We start from the raw sequence: 22,895 nt of genomic DNA, 5'->3' as shown, positions 1-22,895 counted from the left end.
CCCCCAAGAAGATACTTCCAGCTAATCTATTCAACATGCAAATTAATAAATCTGGCTTCATCAGAAATGTGTTTAAGCAAATACCATGCMAACTGCCACACTTCTCATTACTAATTTTCTTTATGTGAAAGAAAACTTAAGTAATATCTTAATTTACATTTAGAAAATAGACCTATTCTCAGAGGAACTGGATTTCCCATCTTTTATAAATAACATATGGCATGAAGTGGTTTACCGTCTTAATTCAACTATGCATGTGAATGAAGGTATTCACCATGCACAAGCATTTGCAGAGCATGACCTGAACATCCTAACACTGCACTGACCTTGCTGTGGCAGTTCTGTCCATCAGTAAACAGAGACCGTCGCCTTTGAAATTTCACATGCACTTTTTCAATTGGTAATGTGTTTCTGCATGTTTATGTGACACATATGCAAGAAGCCTTAGTCTTGATCACGTCTGTTTGGCCTGGAAATTCAAGAAATTGTAATAGATCTGTTTTACATCATTTTATCAAGATTTTCATATTATAGATAATAGACAATCCATACCAAAAAAAAAAAAAAAAAAAAAAAGACTCGCTGTGTATATTGTAATATTGTATATTGTATATTTTATTTTCTTTGCTATTTCCAACAATTAAAACTTCAGTGAGATTCTGGGGAATTCTTACTCTAGACAGGCTTGCCCTTATTTACATGGCTTCTGTGGGAAAATAGAAGGCATAATTCTAGTGATATTTTAGTCATTTGAGATGCAGGGTAGACACTATGGTATTTAGCTGCTCTCTCAGATACACACATCTTCCACTCACATGCGGTAAGATGATTTATTCCCCCAGCTTCAGCCCTCTAGCCCTTACTTACTGTAACACCTCTTTCAAGTGTATCACATGGAGCTTACAAGCGAGAAGGCTTATCTCCACAGAGCGGCACATGCAGAAGAACTAATTTATTCTGTATATGTTTAAAGTTGCTTCTACGGCAATTACAGTATGCAAAGCTCTCATAGGAAAATCAGCAAGAATGAAGTCAATAGGTTGCTACAGAAATGTCTTTTATACATATATATATCATATATATATATATATATGCACTTAGGAGAGATTCCCATTACAGAATTGATTATTAAAAAAAAAAAAAACTATAAAAGTAAAAATAATACTTTCCAGTAAGTCCTGGGGGTTTTCGTAGCATATATTTATAAAGAATCTCATTAAGTTCATCTTCAACAACTTCTGTGGGACATTTTCATCAACATACTTGCTTACCCTGCCTAATTCCACTCTTCAATATATGGTATTTTTCTAATGTAATCACAGTAGAAAAGATACAAAAGAAAAGTTAATTGAAGTGGATTATGCTGCTATACAGGCTATCTTTATAAGAAGGTTTAAATGTCCACTGTCTCCTAAGGAAATAGACAGAAAGCAGTTCAGTGAGGGGTGATTCAGCAATTCATAAGGGATGATATATTGAAAAATGGCCATCACTTTATTGGCAACACATGATTCCCCTCCAGGTTGTCCCTTCCAGGCAGTACTGGTAATACTTTTGTTGTTCCAGTTTTAATTTGGAAACTAACAGTGACCTGGGCTGGAAACAAACAAACAAACAAACAAAMGATTTGATCAGAACTGGAAAAGGGCTCAGAGCAGACAAGGACAAATAGACAAACATGGAGCTAAAAGCAACATCTTGGCTCAGTCTATTGCCTGGTTAAAAAATCTGTGCACTGTTTAATAGAAGTGCTGACAAGGGAAGTGCAATACATGTCAATTTGCACTGGATGGCTGATTCTGTTTTAAAACTTGCAATACGCATATTACAGTTGTATTTTTATTACTTGCATATACTTGTATTACAGATATGCACTTGTAATAAATTAAAACAGGTCAATGACTTCCCAAGTTTGTCATGATTCGTTTGTTTGTCCTGACAAGGAAAAATTCTGCCTCGGGGTTCAAATTCTTCTTGGTTGTGCAAGTATAACCCCAATTAGATCAATGTAGAAACAGTCTTGGTATTTATTTTCACACAAACTCAAGCCAACATGTTASAACAGTCCAAATCATAACTGCGTTAGACTAACATTAACACTTCAGTTTAAGGTACTTTATCMATGTAATGTTTGCTTATCCATGCAAACTATTTAAATAATTCTTGTAAATTATTTTATCCAATTAGTAAAATTTTGACATCACCCCTAACAGCAAGRTATATATTTCATGTTTAAAAAAGTAGATACTACATTTTTGATATCTAAAATTTAAATTTCTGACTCTTTGTGAATGCTATCAGTAAGAGTGAAACACCATCCAGTGTAGTTCTGTTTAATTACACCGCACTAATGCATTTCAACCTGACATCCAGGCTCAAGACAGATCTTAAAACTGAGTGACTACTCAGTTTTATATTGCCATAAATCCTCGTTCTTTGGCTTTCCGCAGTCGTGTCAACTCAGCTCACAGCGTGTCTGGGGCAGATCACATTTATTGGCCTTCAAGGAGCCCTGCCTAGAGCAAAGCAAGGAGCAAAAGGAGGAGGAAGGAGGCTGGGAAGATAAACAGGAGTAGTAAAGGCTGGAAAGCTGACTGCTGGCCAAGCACAGCTTGCATACGTTCAGGGAAATTCTTGCTTATTTTTTTACCATAAAGTTAAAGGAACTTTGGAAGTGATTTTTATTCAGTCAACTTTTAAGCTGTATTTTTCAAGTATTTTCCTCAGATTTTTTTTTTTTTTTTTTTTTTTTTGGTAGTTCTTTTTATAGCAAACAAGTACTTGTTCCTCAAGCAGCTATTATTAAAATAAAACAAAAAAAGCAATCTTATTTCTCGCTTTTGTTATCTAGAATCTGGAAGGATATATATGACTTTTTTGGCATCTGGTCTGTATCACTACAAGCTTGGGATTCAGATGAGACCCTGCTTCTTTCGTGGCTGCACCTGGTTTCCACGTGCATAGACTCGAGCAGCTTCAACTTGGAAAACAAATAACTCCAGGGTGTTTAGAGAGGGGCAGAAGGGCAGGCAGATGGGAGAGGATGTATCCCTTAGGACAGGATGTATCCCTTGGTCCACAGTTGAGGCAGAGGTGCCATTTTTCTAACCCAACTCGAGGAGATACCCAGCAGTGGCARGCAGAGAGGAAATTAAAGGCGTTGCTAACATCTGATACAACAAGGTGCAGCGCCAAGAGGAAATGAAATCAGTTATATCGCCAGCTCTGTGAAGCCACAGCTCAGAGGAAACCTTCACTTCCACAGGCAGCAGCCCCGCCAACTGCCTCCTCGMACTTCCGAGCCACCGCTGGCCGTTCCTGGATCATTAACTGGACGGTTCCTGGCCGTTCCTGGCCCGCCGGCGCGCGAGGGACGCGGCTCCCGGCGCACGGGGGCGACCAGCCGCGGGCGGCCATCTTAGGTGCGGGCAGGGCGCTGCGGGGCCGCCATGTTCCCCGAGGGCGGGCGGCGGCGCGCGGGGGGACGGAGCCGCCTCTGCCCGCCCCGCGGCCGCGCCGCGCGGAGCCGCCGCCTGCCCGTGAGTCCCGCGGAGCGGCCGGTTGGGGCTCCGTGTCCCGTCCCGTCCCGAGGGTGAGCGCGAGGCGCCGGGCGGCAGCCCCCAGCCCCGCGCGAAAGCAGCCGCGCCGGGAGCCGCCGCCGCCGTGTGGAGCGTTCCCCTGCTGCGTGCCCGGGTTTGGGGCGGCCGGGTCGCTTCCCGTTTGCCCTTTCTCGCTTCCACGTGATGGAAGTAAAGCCCTGATGCCGCCGCCGGGGCCGCGGGGAGCGCCTGTTGCTCACAGAGCAGTAATAACAAGCTGCTGGTGACCCGTTTTTGTCGTCCTGTTGCGCTGCGCGAAGTGCAGAGCAGGGCCAGGGCCGGAGGTCGGGATTTCTGAGCAGCAGGGTTGGTTAAACTGTTAACTCGGGACTAGGTCGGCGCCTTCTCTCTGCTGTTATTACTGTGTTTGAATAAAGGGGCACCTGCCCGGACACAGGGAACAGGTAGGATCCAGCTCGGGTGCTTGCTTCTGCCTAACTGCTAAAGTAATGAGCTCTCCAAACAGGGCTCRGGCTGAATCACTAAGTCCCCAAGTAGTTTGGGTTGGGAGGGCCAGGGTAGGGGRCTCCTGTTCCAGCCTCCCACTGAGGGCAGGGCTGACTTCAAAGCGGCATCGAGTTTTTTGGGGCCGCCTTTGTTTGGGATTTGAATCTCGCTGAACTCATTCATGAGAATGCTCAGCATCCTGAAAGGTAAAATCGTTGAAATCAAACCAAGTATATCTGTTAAATTCACCCAAAGGGCTTTCCCCATTAGCCTGGAGAAGAGAAGACTCAGAGAGGATTTGGTCAACATGTACRCATACCTGAGGGGAGAATGTAGGGAGGAAGGGGCCAAGATCTTAGTGGGGGACAGTGACAGGACATGGGGCAGTGGGTACAAGTTGAAACACAGGCAGTTCCATCTCCATGTGAGGAGGAACTTCTTCCCTGTGAGGGTGCCAGAGCCCTGGCACAGGCTGCCCAGGGAGGCTGTGGAGTCTCCTTCTCTGGAGGTCTTCCCAACCCGTCTGGATGCCGCCCTGTGCTCTGGGTGTCCCTGCTGGAGCAGGGGGTTGGTCTGGATGATCTTAGAGTCCCTTCCAACCTCAGCAATCCTGTGACTCTGTGAATGCGAACGACTCCTTTTCCATAACAGGCCAGCGGAGCATCCCGGCTTGGTGCAGGCGGGAGGCCCCGCGCACTCGGGTGCGATGCAGCCCCTCATCGTGGTGCACGGCGGCGCCGGCCGCGTCTTCAAGGAGCGCGAGGGCGGCTGCCGCGCCGGCGTGGTCCGCGCCGCCCTGCGCGGGCACCGGCTCCTCGCGCGCGGCCGCGCCGCCCTCGACGCCGTGGAGGAGGCCGTGCGGGCCATGGAGGACGATCCTCACTTCAATGCAGGTAACTGCTTCAGAAAGCTGCTGGAACCAAGACTTAAGTGGCTTTGGAATCCTTTTTTTTTTTTTTTTTTTTTTGGGTCCAGCTAATCCTGAAAATGCTGAGTTATGTTTTATTTGAGTCGTGCGCATTGCAGTGGGATAAATATTTGCATTACAAATGCTTTGCTTCTCCGTAGGTAGCAAAATGGCGTGGTGCGTAGCAGTTTCTTGTGAGCATGCCTAGGCGCCTGAGTTAGTCTTGCTCCGTTTTCAGAYGTTTTATACTTGCTGTTTCATGCTGGTACTGCAGAATTACTGTTCTGTAAATGTTCTGTTGTTATGTGGTGTCTTCAAGGCATGGATTCCTTAATGGTGTAGATGTTTATTTAACATTCATATTTATATTCCTTGAATATGGCCTTGAGCGAAATTTGAGCCTTAATATTTTGCCTCTACCAATTGCCTGGGGAAGGCTGCTCTCGGAAATTTTATTTTATTTTTAATTAATTCTTATAATTAGTGCTTTGGTAAATAATATTATAAAAATAATGTAATAAGGGTATGTCATTGAATTCATACATTGAGTGTTTTAAACTGCACTTACTAACAAATATGTTTGTATTCTGTAATATTTTTCTCCTCTTCATATGATCTCAGGCTTGTTTTGATGAATTTCAGTGAAAATATTTCCCCCACCAAGGTATGTCAGGAATGACCATAAAAAAGAAAGACCTGTCAGTGTCCAGTGTTTTAGATAGTGTGCTTGTTTGCAATGAGGGCATTGTGTTTGCAGAGATTCCCTTATATTATTCCCTTATAATTGAGGGCAAGGGAGAGATTTTAACCTCAAATTGAAGTTATATTGATTACAATATATATAACCGTATATAACTGACTTGGGTTGGACTTCCTGCTTTTTAGATGATAATCCTGAAGCAGATTTGGAGGTATGGTGTGTACTAGGAGGCTATTATATACTTACTATTGGGCTTGTGTTCTCTCATAGCTTGTAACTTAGCATCTTAACTTGTGTTTCTCTTTACCACTCTCTAAACCTGTCATTAGCCTTTATAGCTTTGTATTGCTTAGGTACTGACCCAATCAGTACCTGTTCAGCCTTTAGCAGTTCTCATGCTTCTTGGGTATATATCTTCTCTGACAAATAATTTAGATTTTTTTTTTTTTTTTAACACAAACTGCTTCAGGGTAGGAAAAATCCCTTATTCTTGAGCTGCCTGATATTAGCTGTCCAGCTGATGATGCAGAAGCAACTGCAATATAAATCATTTAATAATTCTCTGCATCTCTTAATCTGCGTAAACAGTTGCATACCTTCTTAGTTTGCTATACATTGGTTTTGATGATTCTGTGTAAAAGAAAAAAAATATTGAGACAGGAGACAAATTTTAGCTGTAGTGTAACTGTCTCTGTAGTGAAGGCGGAGGTCACAATAGTTTGCTTAAGCTCACTTATCCATAACACCCTGAAGAACTTGCACACTTTTCCTGGTGAGCAGGAGCACAGTAGTAGCAGTACACATGCTGTATTTGAATATGAATATGTTTTTGAATATTTTTTATTTTATTTAAAAAGAAATCCTTSATTTGGCATCTCATCAGTAGTATTGCATTTGCTGAACCATGCTGAGCTTTGGGAAATAGGTGAAAAGAGGTGAAATGAGCCAGAACAGAATATTTTCCTTACTTTAGAGCATTGATCTGGTCTTTCATCTGGAAAAGGAGGCCCTTTCACTGACTTCTGCTCTACCTCTGTTTCTGGTTTGTTTCTGCTGCTGTGGGAGGGAAGGTCGTGCAGTCACTTCATGGTTACCTCCTTGCTCCAGAGCACGGATTCCAGCCTCGCTCCAAGCTAAGTCATCGAGCTGCCATCCGTGAGCAGGGTGTGCTCACACTGCAGCACTTCTTCCATCTAGAGGTGATCCTATCATTTGAGAATAGGACCTTAGGCTTTACCATGTCCAGTCACTTAATTACAACTTTACACTTAACATATGACATGCAGTATGTGCATGTGACAGCCTTTTTCATGGTCTGAGGTCATGTTTTATCCTTGATGGAGAATAAGGGTGTGTTTTTTGTTTGGTTGTGTGAGTTTTTTGTTTGTTTATTTATTTTGTCTGAAGGCAATTTGCTCCAACGTATTCTTTATTCTAATAATTCAGTATTTATATGTTGTTTGTAATATATTAAATGAGCCATTTTTAACAATACTTGCTTAAACCTTAAGCCCTTGTTCGAGTTTGACTRTTTTGATGATGGAGATGGCAAGTAGTGTTGTAATCACTTACCTGTGCATCTAACTGTGTTAATGCTTGTTAGCCTCAGCTGCTCTCAGGAGCTGGGGAGAATGAGCTGCAAGCTGTGTGAAGRGGGCCCTGATTGGAGTGGCTGTTAAAAACTCATCATGCGGCATTTATCTCTGTAAAAGTAAAAGCAGTTTTATTGTCATGTTTTCTGTAAAAACATGGACATTGYTAAGAGGCAACAGAAAGATTGGGAAGGATCAATTTATGTCCCTTTTCAGATGATGGGGTCCAGCTGTACTCTAGTTGCATCTCCACACAGGCATGGTGCTGGGCTCAGGAGCGGCACTGAGGTCGCTGAACTGACYGTCTCAAGGAGTTGGGCAGCATCCAGCTAACAATAAACTCATCAAGCTCCTGCCTGTGGCGAGGAAGTGACCGTGGCTCCGTTTCCTTCGTGCCATATCCAGTGACTAGCAGTGTTAATAGCTTGGCCTGTGTACTTCAGATACAGGAACTGTCTTTCAGGTGCAGTGATCCTTGCACGCTCTTCTTAGCCTTTCTGCTGGACTTAGCTGCAGTGTACGGTGTAGATGGTGGGAATTTGGGTAATCCTCCAAGCATCCCTGCTGGCATTTGGAAATGCCAGATGCGTTCCTTATGAATGGTCCCTTAGATTTTCCCTCTGTTGCTTATTTGCTCCCCTGCCCTTGACTCATAACCGAGCCCTTTCCCTGCCCTACCCGAGCGCTCCTGCAGTTATGCAGCTCCTTCGAAGAGTGACGTGGCCCCTCCTGCCCTTCTGGAAGGCAGTTGGAAAGACAGGCCCATCTGGAAGCATGTGGGTAAGAGCCAGGAGGCCTTCCTGGCTGCAGAAGGAAGGATTCGTGCAACCTCAGCTGACCAGAACTTTGCCGTTTAGCCCTGCCTTGTACCACCTTTCATTGCCACCAGCAGCTAAGTCTGTGTGGATCCCTGGAACAGGTGGAATGAGTTGTGCTTTGAGGTTATCTCCACTGGCAGCAAAAGGAGATCTTTGTAGGTAGCTACCATCAGCCAGAGGAACTCTCCAGTGGATTTCTACTCCGAATGTGACAGTAGGAGCTTGTTTAAGGCTTGGAGGAGGAAGGGCCCCTTTCTTTTATCAAGAAAGAGGAACYTCAATTCTTTTTGTGTCAATTATCTGCATAATGTAATATGCACAGTGTAACAGGAGGTCGGTGCCCRGTGCAGGTGATTAATGGCAGTGAGTGAAGCCCTGGGATATATCCCCTGAGAGATGGGCAGCAAGTGCTATGACTTACAGCAATGGCAGTCRGGAAAGGCACTGGTGGGGCTTCCTGGGGAGCCAGGCATCCTCTGGAAGCGTAAGGGAGAAGCTGGAAGAGTGATGCCAGCACAGGGACTCAGAGCAAGTACCTGTGTGGGTCAGAGTAGTCCAGAAATCAGCAGGTTCTGAATGACGCAGRGCTGAGCTCTAGCATAGGTTTTGGTTTTGGGAGGGACAAAAAATAACCTTTTGGGGACAGAGTTCAGGTACTGGGGGGAAATTTGGAGATTGCAGGAGGAAGTTTACAGGGTTTTGTTGCCTTGTTTAGCAGARGATTGAACTTTGTAGTCAAGTCTGAAATACACTGGTCGTGCCCACAGTTGCTAATGATGGTTTCTGATTTGCATTAACATTAGATTCACAGAACAAAAATCTGTTTTAGCTTTGCACAGTCTTCAGGTCTTTCTACCTAGTTTAGTGCGAGTCTGCCAGGACATTTTTTCTTTTTTTATAACTTGTTTTTATATTTAGTCTTCTCCATATTCTATTAACAAGTCTTGTGTATTTTATCACTTACTGCTTACCATTCCACTGCTGTGCAGGTATTGGGGGGATATATATATATATATATATATAAAAAATATATATAAAATTTGCATTATTTCATTTTGCATATCATTAATTTTAGATTAGGTTAGTGATAGCATTGATAATTATAGAAGAAAATAACTACCCAACATTTTATTACTTAACATTGCTCTTTTTTTCCCTAATTCCTTCATCTACTGTTTTTATTTGGCGATGAAGAACATGATATTTCAAGTTTTTGGCACACTAGTCAGTGGATGCTTTAGCCTTTTGTTTTTCTCTAACAATTTCAGCAATTTTTGGGGCTGTTAGATACTTATCTCCTGATAGGATTGAACCCTGAATTATTTTGCTGGGTTATGTTGTATTCTACTGTTTGGAAAAAAAATATATAAATATAAAGTAGCTTTATGTGTACATAAAATGATTTGGGTGATAGAGAGTCCTGTTTTTCRCTTTATGTTTATCACTTTACCTTTCATATCTCATAGAGCATTTCAGATGGGATTACACTAATGGCATTCCATATACTGAATCAATGCTTTGCGTTTGAGTCACAAGTGTGTTTTCCATCTTAGCAAAGAATAAAAAAAGCTCTTCATTTTTAAGTAGCCATTCTAGCATGCAAGGCTTCTGTTAATGGCACAGGGCTTTGCCAAGTGTAGCCTTCCTTGGCAGCCTCTCTGCAATTCTTTTTATAAGCAGGAGGTAGTCACTATCAATAAGTCAGAAGACAAACTGTAAAAGAGAAAGCCTGCTTGATGGTGTCTCATAACCGAATTGTGATGTTAGCTGTTAATAACATTGTTCTTTTTCTCTTCTTTTTCTTCTTTTTTTTTAGGCTGTGGATCTGTTCTAAACGAAAAAGGTGAAGTAGAAATGGATGCCATTATCATGGATGGAAAAAATCTAGCTTCAGGAGCAGTGTCTGCAGTTAAATGTATAGCAAACCCTATAAAACTTGCTCGGCTTGTTATGGAAAAGGTATGGGGAACAAGTACTCACACCTGCAGCCTTGTGCATGTGCTTTCCCATAACCAGCCTGTGCCTGAGCGGAAAGGCTGCCTCATTTCTGGGGTGTGCATTTTTCAGCCTGCTAGTGCAGCTACACTGTGGTTGGAAAGGGAATGCGTTTGCGAGAACACTTATTAACAAAGAGGATTTATGTCTCTTTAACCTTTCCAAGTGACTTTTGAGAAAACGAAACCTTTCTTTTTTTTCCCTAGTCTATAAAGAAGATTTAAATACAGCTTGTCCTCAGAAGCTTTCAAAGGACGTAAGAATTATTTTTGCCCTTAATTGGACAGTAGTTCTTTTTTGAAAGTGGAACTTTTCACTAAAATATAGATATTTTTTAAAATGTGTGCCCAGCAGAAAGCAGTGTTTAAACTTCTAAGGAATAAGATTTGTCCCTTTATATGGAGTTTATCCTGTTATTCGGGGGATAAAATGCTGGAGAAAATGTTTGGTGTTTTTTTTTCTTTTTCTGTTAATCATTTATTTTAATGCCATTGTTCAGTTAATGTTCCAAAATCGCTGTTTTGATCTCCATTTTCTAGTGATGAAATCTCCTTTAAGTCAACAAGAATAAAGTCAAGGCAGAAGAWATTGTTTCTGAGAAAGTAACATATAAAAGCATTTAAAAGCACAAAAATATACTACCCCCATCCCCAAAAAACCCAAGCAGAACAACTTTGTCAAGTACGATGAGATTTTTCTTGTCATTTCTCGACACTTCTAGTGCTCAAAATGTTGAGGCTAAATTTGAAATGAAATAGTAAAATCCAGCTGTGAAGGAGCAAGCATAATTATATGACTGTGAAAATACGGAATGAAAAGCACATCCATTTTGTGGTCAAGTGTATTTCTTTTTGCCCAGATGCCAGGAATTCTGCTTAAAAGATGMAAGTCACATGTATATATAAGCATGAACTGTTTGATATATCTTAAGCTAAGTTGTAGTAGYTTCTGTGGTAGATAGTGCAGTTTGGAACACCCACTGATGCTGCTTTCCTGCCTGGTCCTAGGCAGGAATTAGGAGTTCCTGTATCCGATATGTTTTCGTTGGTGAAAGAGGGAACAAGGGAAGAGGAAATCTTGGTGTGGAATTAGAAAATACTTTGAACTCGGTGACCTGTGGATGCTGAGGTTGGAGTTTTCATGGGTTGCTGAGCATGTGTGAAGAAAAACAGCACCACCAACAAAAGCACCTCTTGGGATTATCTGTACTTCTGTTCCTTTTGTGGCACAATAGGGGCTCCATCTGGTGGTGGAAGGAATCCCTTAAAATGTTACTGCCCACGGGCGTCTAGTTGGCTGTCGCTGTCWCTAGGCATCTCTGGGCTCCGACTGTCCAAACTGATAGTGCAGAGGAAAGGAGGGCACCACCGTAGTTTCCATTCATGACTTACTRAAATGTTGAACTCTCTAGAGATGAAGGGCTTAGTTCATTAACTAATCCAGGAAATCCTTGAGAAAGCAATTAAATTCCTGTTCGATGATACTGTGTGCAGTGAACAGAGATAGGATGCATTGAAAGGGCTTTCTGTTTTTTTTTTCTTTTTCCAGTGGGGCAGGTAATCCACTCTCTGCCCCAAYGTGTTTATTGAATGGCTCTCACATAGACTGGACCACACGAGCTGCCTTTGGGTATCTTCTCCCGGTACTGATTTGCCCAGCTSTTTAAATTAGACTAAATTAGACTTTAAATTAGTCTAAAGAGAACTTAACTTAGAGCACAGACTGCTTGATACAAAGGTGCCAAGCCCAACTCCTGCTCTGTTCTGTAGGATGCCAGGATAGATTCTCACCRATCCTTTTGGTGAGAATTCCAGGCAAGTGCAGAAGCTTGAGGGTCCTTTYCCTCCCCATATTCCATAAAATTCATGAAACTTGCTATTGTTTGTTTTTTCTTATTCAGAACTCTTTCTGTCTTTTTGTACTATGTCCAGACTACAAGTGTATCCCAGGAAAACTGGACCTTTGAAGTTAGCAAATACATTCATGAAGCTGTAGAAGACAAATAGACTTTTCCAGTCCTTTGCCACGGTTCCACCCACTCTTACGATGGCAATAGGCGTTGAAAGAAAGACACAATGACTTCTTGCTCAGATAACTCTTCTTAGTGAGGATTGCAAGGAAACTGTCACTGAAGCTTGTTCCTCTGTAGGCAAATATTTCTTGTTTGTGGATCTCACGGGGCAGGTGTATTACCACAAGGTGCATATGGGAGAGGGAATGCTTACATATATGTAAATATATRTATTTACATATTTAAATTATTAATTCTCTATTCCTGAAGCAAGCAAGTGATGGAGGAGATGGTCTTCTCAGGTAGATAAAGTCATAGGAGAACTTCAGTGGTCTTTTCTAAAAAGAAAGTTTGCTGCTGGTGTTTGGGCGCAGGGGCAGCGGGGGGCAGCATTGCACAAAGAAGTTCTGTTCCAAGGCCAGGAACCTCAGCTTTGTCCAAAATAGACAGATCTCATATCATTTGGCAGCATCTCCTACTGGGTAATATTCACCCCACTTTCAAGCATCCAGGCGAGTTTTCCTTGCGACCCTTCATGTCGTTCTGTATAGCAGTGCTGTCACAAAGAGAGGACTTAACTTGCAGGAAAAAGATAGTTAATTATTTTCAAATATTTGCAATTACGGCTACTACATGTGTGCATGACCATTCAGGATGGAACTGAAAGTTTATGCACAGTTTTTGCTTGTATAAATGTTTGAAAATGTTAGTGTGGAGACCGTGTTAGGCTGCAGCAGAGCTCAGTACCTGTGGTTTGGAGAGAAGAGGTTCTGCTCAAGTCTAACCCTCAAAACTGCAGTGCTGRGGCTGGCTCGTGGTGCTGATTGCTGGCCCTTGCTTTAGCCGTGCTGCAGCATCTGAAATGGGAAGCTTTGAGACCGTACGTGTTCTGCAGAGCCCAGCTTGCCCCACATGCTGCACTGCAGCCTGCCGGSCTGCCGGCACGTGGCTGCTCCCAGCGTGCCAGGGAGCTTCCTTTGGGCCCCAGCCTGGAGCCTGTGTGCTCTGCTACTGCCATAAGGGCCTATGGCCAAAAGTTGGCTGCTGTGCCCTTCAGTAACCCTGGGCAGTATCCTGAGACCCCTGCTCCTCCAAAAGCCTCATCTTTTTAAATGATGATGTCTGTGCGCTGGTATAAGAAGTTGATGTTTATTTTTAGGTCGGATGTTAAAAACAAAAAACACTAACCGAGATTTCAGAGCTTCTAGTAATAAAGTTAGGAGGGTTAATGAAACAAATGTGGCAAGTTTCTCTAAAAATGGAAGCATGCAGACTTTGAAGCATGGACTTAACTAAGCTTACTGACTTAAGATCAAGTTGGTACRTTGTTGAACGGAAAGATCAAAATAGAGCTTAGCGAATGTAAATATTGTTAGAAGAGAGAAAGCAGTCTTGTGTGAAATCTGAGAAGAACATTTTGTTCTTATATATGAAATTCAGGGTCCCTAAGAGCAGCAACTAGTAAGGGAAGTATTAATAAGTAATCTAGCTAAAAAACACTTTASCATATGGTATTTAAATCTTTTGTGATCCTGCTTCTACAAAGTGTAGATATTTTAACCAGATCAGGGATTTATTTACTGTTCTTTCCTGTGATTAAAGCCATTCTAGATCTCTTAGTTAACGGACAAACCAGTCATTAAGATAAGTAAAGACTTGGAGATGGATTGAAGATAATATAAAGAAGTTTAATGCAAATTAGCAAAAAAAAAAAAAAAAAAGAGCAAACTTACCACATTTTCTACTATAGTCAGTTTTAAATAGATTAATGTAGTTCTGTTCAAATGCTGAAGGCTTTTATCTGTGTTGTAGAAAGCAGTAACACTTTTCTAGTAGAAGAGGAGATAGGCATAGAAATCAGGGAAGTTTAAAAATAAAACCAAATCTGGAATGTCTTCTAGATACATATTTCTAAAAATGAAGAGTGGTCMTACAGAATTATCCGTATAAAACAAATAATGTCAGTCAAATATTGTTGTTTTCTGTCTCCTGCAGACGAAACACCTGCTGCTCACTGGCCACGGGGCTCACCTCTTTGCTCGGGCCATGGGGATTCCTGAGGTCCCAGAGGAGAAACTCRTCACCGAAAGATCCCGGGAGAGATGGAGGAAGAACCTCGAGCCAGATTCCAACCCTGAAGAGTTTCAGAAGTAGGGCTCTTGAAAATAGGTTTGAGGTTGAAATAGAGGAATTGGTTAAAAAAAAAACCCACAGAATGTGTAGGTTTATTCTCAGATTTGAGGATATTTCAGTTCTTATTGATACTGTCCTCTGTATATCCTCAGTGAAAGTAATGAATCAAATTCAAAATGCAACAGTATATGCTCTTTATGCAATGCAAAAATATTGTTATAGAAAAATTTTTATATATACAAAGCAAAACTTCTATACTATATATAGTATAACACTGTATTTGCTTTGTGTAAGTAACTGGTGAATGAACAAGTTCCTTAATACACGAGAAGGAAGATTGTTGCTTAGTGTTGGCTTAGTGTGGGTTTAGTGGCATTAATGGTGGACAGGATTAGAACTTGTCTTTGCTCTTAAAATCACCAGCTACAGAAGTGCCTAGAGCAGCTTTAGCAAACAAATTACTTACCACAAAACAACTGTGGCTTAAAAAAAATCAGTCCACATGCCCAAATGTATGTTTTTAAAAACTGGTTTTGAAATGTAAATGATTGGGTGTCTCTCTAAACTGAATTAGATAGTTGATGTCATCTGAGTTTGGCCTGTGGGGCTTTCTGAGTGCTGATACGGCTGCAGGTAGTGGGGGGAAGAAAAAAATAGACAAGAAGATCAGTATAGTGATGGATGTTAATGTGTATGTAATTGGATTGTAATAGACATCACAATAATAGCCATTTAGAAAGTAAGCAAACCTGACATAAAATAGAAGGAAGGTGAAGTGGAGGTAAAAAGAGGAAAAATCAAGCATCAAAAACGTCTTTTCTGTCTTGGTGGGATAGGCATGAATATTATTTTTTTCAGCTTCCATATATATGGCAGTATTGTGGCATAGGRAAATACTGCATTACATAATGTTGCTTGTCTCTTGCGTGAAGCAGTGGGAATGAGATCAAGATTTTGTCGATCAGGAAGAAGACATTTCTTCTGTGGGCATGATAACGAAAATGCATGAAATGGGGCCACAAAAAAAAAAAAAGTAATTTCTAATATACTGCTAGAAAGAAAAATTTACGAGACCAGTGTAAATATGGCCTTATAAACAAAGTGAAGTTGTTCCCTGGCAATAAAGGTCACAGCCATAGTTCATCTTGGGTATGACACAAGGGTTTTGATCCATTGCCTATCAAGGACTGTGTGGTATAATTCATCCTCACGAATTTAAAGCGTGGAGTAACCCCCACTGTCTCATGTGAGTTGAACAGCATAACCTGCTCTKTGTTCATTCTGCCTAGCTGCTTAAAAAGCCTCTCTTTATTTATAACAGTGTTAGGTACCCTCAGTTTCAGTGTTGTCTCAATCTGGACTATCTGATGCTGGAAGACTTGTCTGTTTCTGAGGCACTTGGGAATTGTCTTTATTTTATTTTTTTTTTCTGAAAATCAGTGCCCACAAACTTGCCAAGCTGAGAGCAGGGCTGTTTGTCAGCTCGTTTGTGCCTGTACTGAGTGTAGGAAGTTGTTTTTACTCGTCGTGTCCACAGCGATTATGCAGAAACCTGCCTGAGGTGGAAGTGTTATCAGGGAGAGGCGACATACTAGGAGATCATCCTGGGAAGGGGAACGTTGGTGGGTGCCCCACTCTCAGTCCTGAGACCCTACTACTGTACAGCTGACTGTACTGGTGGCTTCTGGATTCATGGCTTTCTGAGTGGAAGTTCAGTGTCTCAAGAGAAGAGACCCTTGTCTTCCGCTGGTATAAACCTGCAGTGATTCACACAACTGAATATTGAGAGTGTATTTCTGAGAACACGTCAAAGCTTTGTGGTTCTGCAGCATGAACAACACTATGCSGTGGGTACCCCTTTTGCTGAGAGGGAGCTGCAGGTCGTTCCATCTTCAGTGCCTCGTTCCAAAGGTTTGCAGCAGGTGGGTGGGCGGGAAGGCCCTGTGCGGTGGTCCCGCTCCGCGCGGGCGCCAGGGCCGTCTGCGAGGGGGACGCTGCCCGGTCCACCTCGATCCGGAGCGCGGGCAGGAAGGAAACAGAAGATGGTTTCGTGATGCGTGAGACTTTGCCTGGCTTTGGCTTTGGCTTTGGGGGGCTGTGGAGAGACCTTCACCCAAGCCAGGACACCTGGCAAAGGTCTCTCTGTTCCAGTCACCCGCTGGCAGTTCCTGGGAGAGCAGCAYGAAGTCTTCCCTCTGTGGACGGATTTAAGTACTCCGAGTGCCTCCCTGCCAACCAGATACTATTTTATGTCATTGCCTGCATTACCAAAATTGGAATATGGAGCCAGATACTTAGACCCTTGGCCATTGAAAATGTCTTGCTTCTCAATCAGCAACTTCTACAGCAAGTTACGATAGCCTTTCTCTCACTTGCTCATTCTCTCTACTACACAAACATATTTTTAAAGTAGTCTCTTACAACTGGCTTGTCTGGCTTGTGCTGAAGCCATTGCTGAAACTTGTTTTTCTCCTCAGTGTATGGAGATTTTTAAATTGATACTCAGTTCCAACAGATTGTACTGGCTAAGCCCTTTAAACCTTAAGATGACTTGTCTACCAAATACAGAGGAAAAATGCATTAATGATGCATTACGAAGTATTAGTTGAAAGACACAGAAATAACCTTTCTTTTTTGTGGCATTTAGGGGGATACGGAAGAGGAAAGAGGAGGAACCAGGAAGGAAATGATTCAGTGGATTCATAACAAGATTGCTCTTTCTGTATTTACCTGTTTCTGTGCATTATTATTAATATTCCAAGTGAATTTCCCTGTGAGGCAGTGGGGACGATTCTTGCAGCTTTGAGTGGTTGTGCAGGGGAAAGCTCTGCCTCAGGTGTCACATGTAACCAAACCTGCTGTGAGCTGCAACAGCGAGAAAGATTCCTGCCCCCGGGGGAATTCTTYTTTTTCCCTCCCCAAGTCGTTGCCATGCTGGATAGAGGGGAGGGATCAGGCACATGGCAAAAATCAAGCGTATTTTCTGTACTATTAATTAGAAAGCTATCCCAGTTGTTATGTATCGCTTACAAGCTAAAGAGAGAGTGCCTTTTGTAATGAGACCGTGGTAGAAATGCCTTTCTCGTCAGCATAGCTCAGAGTTCTGCACGTCGTAACGTGCAGTGATTTCTCGGAGCCCCCTGGAGCTGGGCGCAGCGTGCCGCGGCACGCCGGCCGCCGCTGCGCTCTGCCTCCCTCTGCCAGCTGCTTTTCTTGGCAGGGACCTGGGAACAGTCGGYGCCGTCGCCATAGACAGCGAAGGGAACGTCGCCTGTGCCACATCCACGGGAGGACTCTCCAACAAGCTGACCGGCCGTGTTGGTGACACAGCCTGCATAGGTACGGGCAGTTGTCTTGCTTAAGAACACATACAGTCTCGCTGCTTTTAGGGAATTGAAACAGGAATATTAGAAAGTATGAAACAGTTTCTTGCTAACATTCAGTATATCAAAGTTTTGGCTCCGTTGTACAACATGGGAGCTGCAAGTAGAGAGTTGAAATAGAACAGGTGAATTGTCATCATCATCCTCCAAGACTTCTTTGATTTGGGAAAATAATAGCATTCAATCTGATTATTTTCTTTTTCCTGTGTGTCCTTTCTGTTCATTTTAATAATGTTATCCTTATTCCTTGCTCACAGTTAAGTCAAAAATGTACCCTGTTCTGCACTAAAATGCTCTTTTTCTTGATACTTAGGAAGGAGGTGTAACTATAATGACTGTGGTTTCATGCTACAGGCAGCCCAAAGTCCGAAATGACTGGCAACTTGGAAAAGATTCCTGCTCTTGGAGAGCCCAGATAAGACTGCAGCAGAACCTAGGAGCTGCGGTGTGGAAWAAAGGAAATATTTTAAGAGGTCTCTTACCCAAGTGTAGAGAGGCACTTGAAATCCCTTCCCCAGGCTGGTTCCTCTCATGGGACAGACTTGCCCTTTGATTACCTCAGGACTCTGTCAGAGAGTTGGGATTTGGGAAATAGTTATTTTTAGTAAAATATGTTCCAAACACAGACAGCGCCACTGTTGGCAGCTTGTTATTATCATAGACTTTTTCTCATGTCCCAAACAACTGATATTCTGATACCCCCTGCRTTTTGAGAGCAATTTTTTCTTAATTTCTGATTGCAGCCTTCCCAGCGTGCTGTTGCCTGCAACTTTTCCCTTTACTAGAGGTGTGTGTGGCTGGGTGCAGAAAAGCTRGTGATGCCTCTAGCTGTCCCAGCCTTTGGCCCAGCAACAGTTTGAAAAGGGGGTTGGCAACTGTGGCCAAATGTTTCACGTGTAAATCGGGGTCTGTTGTAAGGGAGCTGTGAGATGAGGAAAGTAGGGGAGGGAAGGATCCCTTGCTGTTCTGCCTGGCCTCCTTGCCCTCCCTSTGTGCCTTGCTCCATTCACTCCCTGCGTGCTCCTGCCTGGGCTCCTGGGAGGTGCTTCCCTCTGGAGTCCTGCTGGAAGCGGGGGTGTCAGGTTAGTGGAAGCTTGGTGGAGAGCAGATTGGGGAACAGGGTGCCTGCAAAACAGGGGAAAAAGAGGGAAGTGGATGGTAGAAGCAGCACCCTGCTTGAGATGAGGGGGTGGGAGTTTTTCAGGAGAGCTTCATGACGCTGCACTGGGGCCCAGGCTCTTGAAATCCCTCATCTGCCTTCGCAGTGTCYGTTTCCTTCATGTCCTCTGTAGTAGCAGTGTTTCCTGACCGGGTGTTCTGCGCCCCACTGTTATCCTGCCGATCCGCAACGTGTCCTCCCTTGCTCTCCTGGAAAATGCTTATGCCCCCCAGAGCCACCCCGTGAAGCCCCAGCCTCCTCTTGCTGCTTCTGCTCCAGGCAAATCACTGGTTTTCCAGCACTCCTAACTTGGCACTTGGCTTCCTCCTGCTGCTGCCGAGTTCTCTCATGCGTTSTGCTGTGGAGAGAGGCAGAAAAGAGCAAGGAGGTAGTTGCTGACATTGCTCCTAGAAGTGATCAGACCTTCCTTACCGTCAGGAAGAAATGGTTGATACCTTGGTTTTGTTATTTTTCTTTAATAACACAGAGTTGGAATCTATATTACAGAGTATTACCGTTTTTTTCTTTCCTTTGCCAAGGAAGTGGAGGTTATGCTGACAACTGCTGTGGTGCCGTTTCCACCACGGGACACGGGGAGAGCATTATGAAAGTGGTCTTAGCCCGGCTGGTCCTCCATCACRTGGAGCAAGGTGGGTTTCAAACCTCCTGTCAGCTGAAATAAGGACAGCAAATGTTGCCCAACCACAGGTCTAGGTTCGTGTGCCATTGTTGCGGAGCTGTTGTCCAAACAGTAACTTCCAGGAGTTCTGTGGTTGGATTATCCCCCTTAAAAACAAACAAAAAAGCCCTGAAGCAATAAAAGTGATAACATGGCCTTAAATGGACRGAAATCTCTCTGCTGCTTGATGCTGAATCATATCCTAGGACAATGTATGTTGCAAGATGCTGGCTACTCTGTCATGTTAAACTTTCTTTGAGAAAGTTTTGTTCACGAAAATCAGTTAAAAATTGGAAAAAAAAGAGATTTTTAGCAGAGATTACGGGAAGATTAGAGAGAAAAATCAAAGCAGTAGTAAGAAAGCACAGAGTATCACATTTCTAATGAGCTGTAATGGTCCCTGTTTTAAAAGCATTGATTATAGCAACAGAAGTGCTGGAAAGACACTTCAGAATAGCTACGCTTTAAAATTTCATTTTGTTTTGGCAAGTGCCCTGAGCTGGCTGGCTGGGTGTGTGGTCAGCAGCTGACACCGGGTGTCCTGTGCGGCTGTAGCGGGATCGGCCTGTGGGCCGCCCGCGGGGAGCTTCGGGAGGGAGCCTGGCACCCAAACCCTCCGCGGGGCAGCCTGCTCTGTCTGGGGAGAGCCGGGCTTCGGGCACGGGGGAGCTGTGGCCTAAATCCCTGGGAGATCAGTGCAGCGGGAAAAGTTGGGAGAACCTTCGGTTTGCCTTTTTGTTAGAGAAGCAGTAAACAGGGAGACAAATAACAGCTGAGAGTGTTTTTGTTATGCTTCATGGGGCTGTTTTCACACTAGATCCGTATTTCTCTGCAGTTCTCCTGTTTCATTTCAAGGTTTCAGCATAAAATACACGAGGGGGTTATTTTTCAAAGTTCCAACTTCTCACTGTCTCTCCTCACTCTCTTAGAAATGGCTTTCTAAACTCTGTTTAATCTGACTTGTGCAAGGCAGTTTCTTCTCGTGCTTGAAGTTACCTTCACTGCAAAAAGCGCTGATTGTTATTTTGCCCGTGCCTTACTAGTAGGGAAAGAGAATGAGGATCAAATGAAAAGAAAAAAATAAGAGTGAGGAAGGGGTGCAAGAGAAAAACGACTTGCATGTTAAATAATAATAATAATAATAATAGTAATAGTAAGTGGTTTGCACTTGTTGCCCACAACTGTGCTTACCTCCATTCAGCCTGCCCAGGAGGGCAGGTGCAACTTGGCTGCCAGGGAAGAGCAGCAGCAATAGGCAGTTCCTGCACGTTTCGAGGAAGGTGCTGAAAATAAATTCCCCTAATTACTGCAGCTTCTGAGTCCTTGAGCTGTCAACCGAAGCAGCGTGTTGAAGAACAACTGTAAAACTGAACACACTCTTCAGTCTTCACTCATTTGCACAGTGCATATTTTGGGACCAATATGGCAAAATAAATTTACATGCCTAGAGAGGAAMTTGTTTTGTAAGTCTTAATAGCCACTGGAATCTGGGCCTTATGGAGACAGCTGCTGTCATGATGAAAAGCTCATACGGTGAAATGCTGCCCCTTGGACCCKGCAGTGTGGGTTTGCTCTTGACTCCAAGTTGGGAGAGGAGGGCTGCAGGTCAGTTGTTCTGCAGCTGAAGCTGCCTAACGTTGTGGATGACAGATATCTTGGAAGAGTGGAACAAAGCTAACTGCCTTCCTGAGTGGATACTCAGACTCGTAGGGAGCAAATATCCTCTGGCTATTACAGGCTTCTGTATGTGATACACATGGTAATTTTTTCTCTATATTCCTGTTAGTATAAATGATCATGTTGAATGAATATGAGGTTACAAAAAGATGAAATTGCTCTGCTGCTGCTTTCCCTGATGGCTAGTCCTTTTAGTCCTCATCTTCCCAGGTGGGTTCTGAAGCTTCAGGAAGAGCAACACCCATGTCCGTGTGTGATAAATTGTGGAAGTGCATGCTTTGAGTTCCACTGTGTCCGGTGGGCTTGGAGTACACATAATGCCTGAAAAATGTGACTATTTTCATGTGTATTTAAATCTTAAATGCCTTAGACCCAGTCTGTGACAGGCCTCAGATAGAAAGCTTGCAGGCTCCATTTTCCCCCGTAAATGCTGGCACGTGAGATGCATCCTGAACACAGAGCTGTGAGTTGGGCTCTGCTGAGGCCTGGAAGTGAAGTGTAATCCAGAAGTGTCGAGCTGCCATCCTTGCAGCAGCAGCCACCTGCAGCCATGCAGGGCCACCCTCTGTGGCGGGCAGCTCCTGGGCTGTGCTCACCGGTTTAGTCGGAGCAGGAATTAGTTTTGCTCAGCTCAGCAACGGGGGGGTCGTAACGTTTTTCCCAGAGCGACAGCGTGTGGGTAACTTGTTCTTCCTTGCAGGAATGGCCCCGGCGGCGGCTGCCGACGCCGCGCTGGACTACATGAAGAGGCGGGTCGGGGGCCTGGGCGGCGTCATCGTTGTGAGCAGCTCGGGCCAGTGGGCAGCCAGGTTCTCCACCCAGCAGATGTCCTGGGCTGCTGTGCAGGATGAGCAGCTGCTCCATGGGATCTACGCTGGGGAGCAGCACACGGAGCCCCTGGAGCAAGCGCTTGCAGCCCACTGCGACAGGCTCTGAGGAGGAGGATGCTGGGCAGCAAGGAAGGACAAAGTTTGCCCATTTCTGCTTGAGGGTGATGACAATGTAATCCTTCCAGAGGATCTGTGCTCTGGGTTAGCTCACGGGTGTTCACCGTCAAAATGAAAGCTGGGCAAAGCTTTTCCTAAGAGTTGGGAAGGGTGATGTGTGCTGGGACTCCTGTTCACAGGCATCAGACCTAGAATTAAAAAACAAAGACCACAACAAAGTATTTCAAAACATTTTAATGTTTTGGAATATGACTGGACCATTAACAGTAAGGACTACTGACTGGCATGGTAGCGGTAAAGAAGGTCATGATTTCAACAAAAAATAAGTTTCACAGCGTAAATATGTAGGTGATAGGCACCATGTTTAGACTTAACATGACTGCGATTTATGATGACTAACTGGAAAGTAATTCTGTACAAGAAGTCACATCATAAAATCAAGCTGTGCTAACACAAATATAACTGTCCTTCTTAACAAACATCTTGTGTGAAACCTGAAGTATTTTTGGAGAGATTTTGATTGTTTTTTCTTTAAAAAGATAAATAATATTAAACTATATGATTTAAAAATTATATTCTGCATTATCTCTTTTTGCAGTACAGTTTCTTCATCAAGATTTGGTGTTTCTGAAGGAAATAAAGAGCAAGAATATTTCATGGATTTTTTTTTCTGTTTTCTAACTTTAATCATTTGTGTATTAAAACAGTGCAATCACCTTTATGTTTTAGCTAGTGCCGTGACTTCTGTTTCCTCTGAAGAAATACACAGATTTGTATATTCTAATTATATGGCATTGTACTGTGGAATGTTCCCTTTACAAGATAACCCAAATAAACATAGAAGAAAA

The 22,895-nt window shown here is 43.4% G+C and overlaps 1 protein-coding gene across 1 annotated transcript; it reads left to right on the top strand.

The window, feature by feature from the left end:
- Positions 1 to 4,722: 4,722 nt before the first annotated feature.
- On the top strand, positions 4,723 to 22,895 carry ASRGL1 (asparaginase like 1). Its single transcript, XM_026051328.1, has 6 exons — positions 4,723 to 4,939; positions 9,880 to 10,022; positions 14,065 to 14,219; positions 17,423 to 17,541; positions 19,284 to 19,394; positions 21,801 to 22,895. The coding sequence occupies exons 1-6, from the start codon at positions 4,753 to 4,755 to the stop codon at positions 22,034 to 22,036; spliced, it is 951 nt and encodes a 316-aa protein (XP_025907113.1). The 5' UTR covers positions 4,723 to 4,752; the 3' UTR covers positions 22,037 to 22,895.

The sequence above is a fragment of the Nothoprocta perdicaria genome, unplaced genomic scaffold (assembly GCF_003342845.1).
Source record: "Nothoprocta perdicaria isolate Ctin4 unplaced genomic scaffold, notPer1 scaffold_74, whole genome shotgun sequence".
In the NCBI taxonomy this organism is placed as follows: Eukaryota; Metazoa; Chordata; class Aves; order Tinamiformes; family Tinamidae; genus Nothoprocta; species Nothoprocta perdicaria.
Note: the sequence above shows the minus strand (reverse complement) of the source record. Positions and strands in the feature narration are given on the sequence as shown.